At 62.0% G+C, this 11,081-nt stretch overlaps 1 protein-coding gene across 1 annotated transcript; it reads right to left on the bottom strand.

Moving 5' to 3' along the window:
• Positions 1 to 224: 224 nt before the first annotated feature.
• Bok (BCL2 family apoptosis regulator BOK) lies at positions 225 to 10,866 on the bottom strand. The gene is made up of 5 exons (XM_027951765.3): positions 10,724 to 10,866; positions 10,037 to 10,288; positions 7,850 to 7,978; positions 4,099 to 4,262; positions 225 to 3,051 (listed from the first exon to the last, which is right to left on the bottom strand). Exons 2-5 carry the CDS (start codon positions 10,257 to 10,259, stop codon positions 2,926 to 2,928), a joined length of 642 nt encoding a protein of 213 aa, XP_027807566.2. The 5' UTR covers positions 10,260 to 10,288; positions 10,724 to 10,866; the 3' UTR covers positions 225 to 2,925.
• Positions 10,867 to 11,081: the final 215 nt, after the last annotated feature.

The raw sequence follows: 11,081 nt of genomic DNA on the forward strand, positions 1-11,081 counted from the left end.
CAGGGACTGCTGTCCACTTGGATGTGGGCCAAGCTAATGGGTGGGAAATGAAGTCCTGGGGGTAGTTTTGGTCTGCATTTCTCTTATATTTTCTTTTTTTCTTGACTTTCAGAGCTCATGAACTCTTGAATTGGAATAATGACGCTAATGTCTTTCTCTTAAGTCACCCTTTTTAGATTGAGATAACATACACATTACATAAAACCAACATTCTGGCATCTTTTTTTTTTTTTAGTTTTAGGTGGACACAGTATCTTTATTTTTATGTGTTGCTGAGGATCAGACCCAGTGCCTCATGTGTGCTAGGTGAGTGCTCCACCACTGAGCCGCAGCCACAGCCACAGCCCCACATTCTCACATCTTAAAAGTGGCATTCAATGCTGTCGTAATACTATGCCTCCACTCTCCTTCCAAAGATCCTCACCCCAGAAGGGAGCCCACGCCAGCATCCTCACATGCCTGCCCTGGGCCCGGAGGGCCGTGGGCCTTCTGCGGCTGACATTTTTTCCAGTTTGTGTTGTATTTATTGCTCCTAGATTTAAAATCTCATGTAGGCAATTCCGGTCACTCCCCAGTTATTAAGGATCCGCAGTCCCCTGGCCTTGCTTGGTGGCAGGGGTCAGTGTCAGAAGCTGCCTCCTCCTGTGGTGGGGAGAGGCCACCTGCCTTGAACTCAGTTCCTGGGCATGGAGGTCAGCTCCTGCCCTGCCCCTTGTCCTGGAGCCGCCTGGTATGGTCTTGGAGTGGCTGCCAAGGGGGCTCCCCACGTCTCTGTTCCAGGGTGGTCCAGGCTATTTTTACTCCTCTCATGATCTTTACAGTCAGCTTGTTTAGATTTGTGGGACTTAGATTTGTCTGCTGCTTTTAGAAGGGTTGTGTTTGAATCATGGCTGGTTTTTGGCCCCCAGGATTGTGTTTCTCTTTCTACCTGTTGATGTCCACTTTGAGGCCCTGAAGGTATTCCTGGTCTTCCTCACATTGGGCTCACGTTGCTTGTTCCACTGATGCTGAGTCTGTCACTGCCAGGATGGGTCATCTCTTCCTCCATGTCCTCTGGCTGGACCCGCAGCCAGGCCACTGTTCTCTGCCTCTTCAAACTGCCACTTCTCTGGGTCCTTAGCACGGAGACATTCTTGTGCTGGACTCAGACCACAGGCTTTGCTCCAGGAAATGCAGATGGGAGCCTGCAGAGCCGCACAGCTCCTCCACCCTGCACCCAGGCTGCTGTCCACAAGACAGGCAGTGCCAAGACCACCCAGCTGGTGGCCGTGCAGAGGCAGTGCGCACCCTGAGCTGACTTCACACAGCTGCCAAGAGGCCTCTGGAACCCTGTGCATGTTGCCAGGGGCTGGGGGATGTGATAGCAGCAGGTGGGACTTCCCAGGATGGGAAAGGGGCCAGGACAGCAGCAGGGGCCCTGAAGGAGGGGACAAGGTGAGGATGGGCTGCAGAGACCTGAGGGGTTCGCTTCATCAGGAAGCCAGCAGGGCTAGAGGACCTTGAGAGTCGGCTGTCTCAATCCTGTGCTGTACAGAAGGGAAACTGAGGTCATGTGTCCACCTGCCAGCACAGTATCCTGTGGCCCAACCTGGAGAAGGTCCGCGCATCAGAAAATCAGGGAGTGTAGGCCTGCCTGGGACCCCACCCCTGCAGTGAAGCCGGCCTGGAAGCAGCTAGACAGAGGGAGCTAGAGTGGAAGAGGCCCAGAGGACAGCTGCAGAGCAGCCTGGCCTCAGTTCCTAGTGTGTGTGTGCACATGGGAGCCTCCGGTAGCACAGGAGCAGGGGACGGGGCCCTCCGGTAGCACAGGAGCAGAGGACAGCACCCCCAGGAGGTCTCAGAGGCACCCACACTTGACTGTCCAGTGAAACCTCTCATGGGAAATAGCTGCCAGCCCTGCCCTCGAAGGCCCCAGACAGAATTCCAGGTGTGCAAAGTCCAGGGCCGTGGACCCTACTGGGGCCTGACTAGTGGCACCAGTGACCCATGGCAATGTCCTGTGCATTTCTACTGCCCATCACACCCTGGACTCCCAGCGCCTTCTGCTGTAGGAACAGGCACCCACCTCTCCATCTGAGCAGACTAGAGAACCACACACCTCCCACTGTGCCCCAGGCAGGAGGGCGGCTGTCTAAAATGAAACCACAGTTGGGACTTTATTGTCCAGTCTCTGCCCGTCCCCCATGCACGACCCTGGGGCTGCTTCCTGCAGGGCCTCTCTGCCAGGCCAGTGGAGCTGCAGGCTGGGGACAGGAGCCAGAGAGGAAGGGCACTAGCGCAGCCACCCAGGCCCCACTCAGCAGGGCTGGGCTGCTGGGGCTACAGGAGCACGCCTGGGCCAGCCTGGACTCCAGTGTACTCCACGGGGCTGGGCTTCCTGGTGTCCAAGTTCTCTGGGAGCCGGATGAGGGGGACACAAGGAAAGCAGGGCACACAATGGTCCTCCACCGAGGTGAAGCTCCGGGGCTCCCACTTGCCCACAGGATCACAGGTCCACTGGTCAGGACACTGGCCTGGAACCTACGTGAGTACTCGGCCACGATCAGGGCACTTCCCCCTCTAGAAATGGGTGAGGCCAGCAGCACGGGAGCCTGATGCTGTTGACAGCTGGTCAGAGCGCCCAGTCCTCCCACCTCAGCAGGCAGAGACGCCTCAGATGGACTGGGCAGGGCCCGCAGCCCACGAGGACCACAGCCAGCTGGTATCCGGGATGGCCTTCCTGAGGCAGGGGCATCAGGGAGCAGGTGCTGCAGGGTCCCCCAGAAGGGCCACAGCTGCACTGAAGGCAGCCCTCTCCACTCACCCCTCCAGGGGCCTGGGTCTGCAGAGGGGTGGGGCTCAGAGAGGAGAGAAGGCTCCCAGGTGTTGCTGGCCTCCAGGGCTGGATCCAGGGGCCACGCCACAGCTCCTGTCCAGATGGGCAGCTCATCTCTCCGGCAACAGCATGAAAAAGGCAGCCTTCAGGAAGCGGCCGAAACTGCAGAGCGCAGCCACCAGCCAGTGTGCCCGCAGGCCAGGGTCCGTGCTGACCACGCACCTGAGGACATCAGTCTGTGAGGGAAGAGGGTACCGTCAGAGCAGAGCCCGGCCTCGCCAGCCCAGCACACTGTGACCCGCAGGCTGCCTGGGGCAGGAAGGCGGTGAGGGGGCTGGACTGCAGGAGGGAGGAGCTCAGGGTGGGGAAGGAGAGCAGCCACCTGCACCAGGGCTCCCAAACACCCTGCTGCTTGCCAGCTGCCCCAAAGGAGTCTCCAACAGCCTGGCGCCCAGGGCCACTGGACAGCTTCAGACCCGCCCTTGGAGTGGGAGCAGAGGCTGAGTTTTGCACAAGTGGAGACGCCCTGGGACGCGAGTCCTTCTGGAGGATGGTGCATGACTAGTCCTCACCCTCCCTTTCCTTTCTATTGCTAAGGAAAGGAAGGCTCCTCAGCTGACTCTGGCCACAGTGCTGCTCAGTGTCCTCTCTGCTGGGCACAGGGCGCCTGCCAGGGCTTGCAGACAAGACAACAGGAGGGGTCAGCAGCTTTGGTGTCTCTGCTGGGAATGCCAGAGCCAGGGGTCATTCTGGGAGTACACCCTCCCCGCAGCCCAGCCTCCAGTTGGGACCACACTCCCAGCTGACCCTTAACTCAACCTCATGAGACCTTGACTCAGAGGCTCAGTGGGGGGACTGAGCCCTGCCACCCCCTTTACAGGTGCAGCCCACCTCCATGCCGAGGTCCAGCAGTACCCATGGTATGCCCAGGCCCAGGTGGCCAGTCGAGCGTGGAGACCGGGGAGGTCTGACACCCACCCCTCTAGGCCTTGTGACCCTCCTCTCGTGGGGGGAGGCTAGGCTCCGAGGAGGTGAGGGTGCTCTGGGCAGGACCAGGATCTCCCCTCTGAGGGGGCCAGAGTCCTACCTCTCCCAGGTCATCTAGGGACAGCAGGTCTGCAGCTGGGGCGGGGCAAGATTGGACTGGGGCGGGTGGCAGGGTCCAGGCAGCAGCAGAAAGCCCAGAGCCTGCGCCAGAGCGCTTTCCGCTCCCTCACCCTGCGTCAGGGACCCAGCTCGCCATAGCCCCACCAGCTCCCACAGCCCCGCACCCAGGGGCTCACCCATCCACCACGCCGCCTCAGCCAGGCTGCCAGGGTCTTGCGCACAAACTCCCCCAGGCAGTCCACCAGGGCGTGGACCATGGCGGGCTGGGCCTGCCGCACACAGTCCACAGCCAGTCCTGCAGCCACTGCGTACAGGGATACCACTTTGCCCCACGTGATGCCTGCAGAGAGAGTCACTGGTGAGTGGCTGGTCAATGGGAGGTACCCAGAAGTCGTCAGGTGGCTCCCACAGGCCCGCACCCCGGTGGAACGAGGCCAGCTGATAGCCTGGTGCGAGCCTGGCCACCGTCTCCCATGGGCCAGTCCCGCCCACCCTGAGGGCAGACAAGGTTCCCAGCCCCCTGCACACCTGCACTGGCCCAGGAGGAAAACTGTCCAGCCTCATGGACAGAGGAGGCCTCAGGGAGGCAGCTCAGCACAGGGTCCAGCAGCCTTGGGGCTGGACGAAGAAAACAGCCAGGACTCCCAGGGCCCATTCATCCCTCTGCAGCTGGACAGCACCGTTGTCCATTTTATGAAGAAGCCAAGGCCCATGGAAAGAGCTTTCCCTGCACCACTAGCCCACGGAGCAGCAGAACTGAGCTGTGGCCACCTCGAGGAAGACAGACCAATGACCCTGGGGGAAAGGACTCTCAAGCCCCCTGTTAGATGCCTTCCTGAATATATAAAGTGAGAGGCCCTGGGTTCCACCCCAGCACAGAGAAGAGCAAAGTGAACACAGTGAGGGTCTCAAAACAAGTGGAAGAAGCCAGACGCGCAGCATGCACACTGGGCGAGACCACCGTGCACGACCACCGTGCGCAACGTCCAGAACAGGCGGGCAGCGACCACGCGGACCCGTGGCTTGGGCGCAGGGACGGTGGTGGGTCACCACACTGGAGTACCAAATTACAACTTCAGCCGGGGACACTGCCACACTCATCCCACCTCAACAGGAAGAAAGAGCTCTGAGCACTGAGCACAGACCATGGACCACCCTGTGTGAAACCCTTTCATCCTATCAGACAAACCCAAGTCTCAAGCCTGGCTGAGACGGCCCCATGGGCCAGCTGCTACCAGGACAGTGCACACGGTCAGCCCTGGTCCTCCATGGCTGAGCTCCCACCCCAGGACTCTGCTCGAGGTCAGCAGGGCAACAGGACCTCCTGACCATGCCCAGGCAGGTCTCTAGACCCACTGCCCTGTGCCCGTGGTGCCTGCCCCATGCCTGCAGCAGGCACTAGTAAAGAGAAAAGGCAGAGTGTTCTGTGGGGCCTGATGTGCAGAGAACAGCATGCTTCATGGGTGGCCACAATCCCACAGCTGGAGCCCACAGGGGCCAGCAGGAGGGGTGTCCAGGGCTGGTCTGGTAGCTCTGCTGGCCCTGGGTTTTCCTGTTCTCTTTTATTAAGACATCATTCCATTACCATAATCGTTCAGACATGGAGAATCGCATTCTAGACATTCCCACAGTTCACAGCTATCTAATTTCAGACCATTCCCATGTCCCCTGACCCATGGCTACTCCTAACCGACTTCCACCTCTGTGCTCAGCAGGATGCCAGCAGGGTGCTCGGGGTCCTGCCGTCCTGGTGCAGGGCACTTGTCCCTCCTGTCCATGACTGAATGGTGTCCATATCTGTTTGTCAACAGAGGGACCTGTGGGCTGTTCCCACCTCTCTGCGTGTTTCCAGGTCTTGGGCATCTGCCTAGAGTTGCCAGGTTACACAGAAACTCCACATAATGCTTTGAGGACCTGTCAGGCTGTTTCCAACGTGCCCACACCACCTCTCCAGGTTCCGACGCTTCACACAGATGCCGTTACCTGCAGCTGCAGGTCAAGCCATCCTGGTGGAACGAGGATGCCTAATGGCTGGTGGTGCTGGATAGAGGCTCATGTGCCTGCTGGTCTTTGTGTGTGCACGTCTGGATGGAGTGGAGCCCAGGACCTGGAGCACTGGGCTATCTCTGCCCAAGGTACACCCCAGCCCTGTGGTGGCCACTTAGACATCGTCCTTTTCTTCACATGCATGCACAGAGACACACGGCACGAGGGACTGGGCCCCATCCCCAGTCTTCTTCACTCTGTTCTGAGCAGGGCCTCAATGAGCTGCCCAGGCTGGCTTGGAACTCACAGTCTGCCTGCTTCTGCCTCCCAGTGGCTGACCTGGGTTCGAGGTGTGCCCACCACACCCAGTTCCTCCGCTGATCTTTCAGGTGGGTGCCTTGTTGGTAGTGATTTCTAAGGGTTCCCTTGTTTTCCTGTCTTCTGTGGTAAGATATTCCACCACTGCTGACTGTTGACCAGAAAGGGAAATGAGCACGGGGCAGGGGCTGTGCTCAGCAGTAGAGTGCTTGCCTGGCATGGGCGAGACCCTGGATTTGATCCTCAGCACCACACAAAAACAAACAAGTACAATAAAGGTATTGTGTCCAACTACAACTAAAAAATAAATATTAAAGAAAGAAAGGAGCAGCGTGAAGGCAGAGCCCCGGGAGAGCACAGGCATGGCCCCAGTGGTCGCTGCTGCACCAGAACTGGGCTCTCCTGCCACCTGGGGCTGGAGACCAGGAGAAGCTCCACAGAGCCACCCCAGGGTGGCCGCAGCAGAGGAGGCCAGGGTGGCAGCGTCCCGGCAGGGATGAACCTGACGGGCTGCATTCCCAGCAGGAAAGCCGCCAGTGTGCCAGGCAGAGTGGGCACGCCACAGGCAGAGAGGGCTGCGAGGGCCCAGAGCCCCTGGGACTAGGAGGGCTGGGGTTCAGTGTGACAGGCAGCCGCAAGCTGGTCTGAGGAGTGTCCTAAGAGCCATCTGGCCACTGGAGAGGCAGACAAAGCCCTAATTCTCCCAGGCTCAGAGAGATCAAGAAATAGCTGCAGGTCACACAGTCCACATGGGGCTAAGGACACTGTCACAAGGGGCCTGAAGCAATGGGTTGAGGGGGGCAGGTGGCCTAGGCTCCCCCTGGACCCTATGAGGCAGCAGACCCCGGGGAGGAAATTAGTGCTACGGGACCCTCCCCTGCCAGCTTTCCTGCCTTCCTCCCCTCCACCCCAGCCTTGCGCAGGACCTCCCAGACCCAGCCTGTACGCTGCTGCTTTCTGGTTCAGGCTGAGGGCCAAGATGGGCTCCGCATCCCCGGGCCCCTCCTGGGCTCACACCCACCACCACTCAGGGCCCCAGCTCCATGGCAGACACCAGCAGGCCAGAGCCACACTTGAAAAATCAGGCCGTGGCTTGTAAAGCAGTCTGCTCCAGGCCGGAGACAGACCCAGGAGGCCACCCACAGGGCACGATCTGGAGGGCAGCCCCAGGGTGGAGTGGGGTGCGGGTGCCACCAGCCCAGGACGCCTGTGCCCCAGGCTTCCTCCTTGGGCCCAGCCCACCCCAACACTTCATGCTGGAGGCCAGGATGCTCCCTCTTGGACACTCCCCTTGGGCCCAGCACCTCACTATGAAAAGTCCAAGCCCGGCGGTGGGCACCCGGCCCACCCAGCCAACAGCCGGCTCTGCAGCCCCAGGACAGGGGGCCCAGCAGTCCTGCGGAGCAGGCCATGCCCACCAGTGCTGGACCACAGTTGCCTGAGAGGCCCATGCCAGCTGCCCAAGGGCCAGCAGCTCTCAGAACCACTAGAGACCACAAAAGCAGCACCATCTGAGCTGGTCTGTTCCCAGATTCAGACAACCCCAGCAGCAAGACGGGACTGTGAGCACCACAAGGCTGCCTCCTGGGGTCCCACAGCCACTGGAGGGGTGGACATGCCTACCTGCAGAGAAGATGTGGCCTGCCACAGCCAGGAATGCATCTGTCACCACGGGCTCCGACTGCATGGACAGGTGCAGCTGGCCGGCCACATTGCGGTACACACCAGGCCGGATCTGCTCCAGCTCATCCCCTGCATGGGCACACAAGAGGTCAGGCACCCCTGACTTTGCCTGACTCTCCAACCCCAGGGAAACAGGCCACGGAGGTGCTGTGGGTGCCTCTGACAGGCCAGGCCCTGAGGCCAAGCTGGCTGCGCCAGTGGGGTGGGAATCCTGCCCAGCGTGGGTGGTGTCTGCCTAGTGACTCACTGGCAGGCAAGCAGCCGGGCTGCTCAGGCAGGTGGCCAGAGCCCAACCTGGGGAGGGGCTGGGCAGAGAGACCCCAACAGGTGGGGGCCTCACATGGGGTCCTAGTTCAGGCCCCAGAACCCCTGGTGGTGGCTCTGGTGAAGGACCTGGAGAGACCAAGCCATGGCTGGGGGGCTACCAGCACCACCCACTCTCCAACTTGGGCTCCCAGTAGCAAGCGGGTGTGTCATGTGGCACAGAGTCAGCCCAGCCCTGTTGGGGGAAACGCCCCCCACAGGCCCAGCCTGCCTCGCTGGCGGCAGGCCCTTGAGGTGGGGTGGAAGCCCTGGGAAGACGGTGCTGGGAACCCCACACAGCCCTGGGTCGGGTGTCCCAGCCGGGCCACTTCTCCAGCCAAAGCAAACAGGGTGCTGCTGACTATCCAGTCAGCCAGTGAGAGCCTCCGGGACATCCCTGGGGCCAGCTGTGCTCCATCCAATTAATTAAGATCTGGAACCAGAGCAGAACCCAGAGGCCAGCCAGAGGATGGGGACATGGCATGGAAATTCCCAAAGCTGGCCTGGCTGTTCCCAAACACAGACCTTGGGGGCCCCTGGGGACTAGTCCTAGGGATTGATGTGGGACACAAGCCAGGCTGGGGACATGCTGGGGGTCAGCAGACAGTGCCAGGCTGTGGAGGCATTCACCCTGAATAGCTGAGATAACAGACATTAATAAGAACACCTTGGAGTTCAAACTGCCTCCCTCCAGGGTCCCCTTTGGCTGGGGACATGGCAGAGCTGGGCAGTGGAAAGGGCCCTGGCCAAAGGCCTGTGGGGGGGAAGCAGGAATGAGGGAACAGAGGGAGACAGCAGGTCAGGGCCAGGCAGGATGTCTTCCCAGCCATCCCAGAAGTCTGGCAGGCTCTGGGGAGGACAAGGGATGTCCTGGAGTGGCCCTCAGCCCAGCTGGAAGAGGCAGCAGAAGTGGGTGTCACAGGACCCCACAGCCAGATTGTCCCCAAACTCCTGCACGCTGCTGCCTCTGCACACCTGAGATATGGCCCTCTTTCCCTTCCCAGATGAGATCCACCCTCCTGGAAGCTCAGTGCTGGTCCCCACATCATCTGACCCTCTACCCTGCACACTTCTGGGCAGGCCAGGTCTACACAGTCCTGCTCCTTGACCCATACACACCAGTGTTAGCCCAGGGAGCTGGGTACCCCCTGTCCCCAATGACGGGGCTCTGTTCACACCCACTCAGGCTCCTCCCCTGGCCCAGCGTCTGGCTGGGGCAAGGTGGACAGCCCAGGGCAAGAGTCTGCCTGTGTCTCCCTTCTGGGTGCAGACCCTGGGAAAGATGGGAGTTACTGGGCAGCCTGTGCCCCAGAAACAAGTGCTCCGGAACTTTCCCAGGGGCCGGCCTCCTCCAACCTCCAGATCAAGGGAAAAGAGCGACCAAAAGACCGATTTTCCAAAACAAACATCGGACACGTGGTCCCACAAAGGATTTTTGAGCCCTGCTGAGTACAAGGGTCACTCTGAAGCTCAGACACTAAAACATCATTCTTTCTGGAGCTTTCTATGGTTTATGGCGAGAATGACTGAAATCTGAGTCAAGCAAGCGAAGGGCTAGAGGTGGGGGCTGTGCCGGCGGGTGCAAGCTGGTCATCCCGAGAAGGCGGGCCTGTCCTGCGCCTCGGCCGTTCCAGGCACACGGGGGGCACGCGGGCAAGCCCCCTCTCTGTCCCGGAGAAACGGAGGCCCAGGGGTGTAACCAACTGGCGCAGTCGCCCGACAGGCGTGCCAGCGCCGGCTCAGCGGACCCCAGACTCGGCGGGCCCGCCCAGCCGGCCGGGTCTGGAGTGAGAGCCGGGGACCGCCCGCAGGGCCCGCACTCACCCAGGCGCAGCAGCACGGCGCACACCTCGGCCAGGCGGCCGCCGGGGGCCGGCGCCGCACGCTCCGGCGCGCTCCAGGCGAGGCCGGCGCGCAGAAGCCGCGCGTGCACGTACTCCCGGCCTAGCGCCTTGGCCTGGGCCACCAGCTCCTTGTCGGTGGGCGAGCGGTCAAAGGCGTCCATGATCTCGGCGGCGAAGACCGAGGAGCGCCGCAGCACCTCCATGACCGGCACGCGGGCGGGGGGCGCCGCACCTGTGGGCAGACAGCGCTCAGCCGGGCTCACTGGCTGGCCGCGGGGAGGCCGGGCGCGGGACACCGCGGTCCCCACCGCGTGCGCCCGGGCCGCGTCGGCGCGGCGAGCCAGGGCGCACCGGGAGGCCGGGCTGGGCGCGGTCCTCAGGAGGGGCCGCGGCCGGCTGCCGGCACCCTTGCGTTTTTGTGCCCCGATCTTTACAAACACGATGTTATACGCTTTGGGATTCCAAACGGAATGACAGCGAACTCCCTGGGGCCGCAGTGCTCCAGCTCCAAGACGGGCGGGCGGGCGGGCGGGCGGGGACGCGGCGCAGGCTGCCCAGCCGGCTCGGAACGCGCGCCGTCCAGCCGGGACCCGCTGGCCTGCAGGCTCCGGGGCCGCCGCCTCCGCACCCCGCGGCCCCGCGGCCAGGCACCGGGAAGCCCGCTCACCTCTCCCGCCGCATGTCGCGGGCGCGCAGGCTTCAGGCTGTGCTCCGCGCCTCCTCCGCCGGCCTCCGGCCTTCCGTTCGCGCCAGTCCAGCGTGCGCCCGGACCTACGCGCAGGGTCCCGCCGCTTCCCGCGCGCTGGGGCTTCTGGTCCCAGCCGGGCCGCGCGGAACGCACCGCGCGACGCCCGCCTGCGAGAGGCGAGGCTGGGGCTTGGCCTTCTAAGGAGAAGGCAACCCCCGGGGGCGGAGCCCGGAGCTGCGGCCCGAGCGCCCCAGCCTCCCGGCTTAAGGAGGCCCGGCGAGTTCCCGGGAGGCCGGGCACTTGGCTGGCTGGGTGGGTGCGCCCGGACTCGTGTCCG

This window comes from Marmota flaviventris, chromosome 11 (genome assembly GCF_047511675.1).
Source record: "Marmota flaviventris isolate mMarFla1 chromosome 11, mMarFla1.hap1, whole genome shotgun sequence".
NCBI classification, from domain to species: domain Eukaryota; kingdom Metazoa; phylum Chordata; class Mammalia; order Rodentia; family Sciuridae; genus Marmota; species Marmota flaviventris.

Excerpts from the sequence above, each read along its gene's own strand:
- Bok (XM_027951765.3), bottom strand. The coding sequence starts at position 10,259 with ATGGAGGTGCTGCGGCGCTCCTCGGTCTTCGCCGCCGAGATCATGGAC. Across the intron at positions 7,979-10,036 it reads CGCCGTGCTGCTGCGCCTGG|GGGATGAGCTGGAGCAGATC; the intron begins GTGAGTGCGGGC and ends GTGCCCATGCAG. Across the intron at positions 3,052-4,098 it reads TGAGGCGGCGTGGTGGATGG|ACTGATGTCCTCAGGTGCGT; the intron begins GTGAGCCCCTGG and ends CTTCCCTCACAG.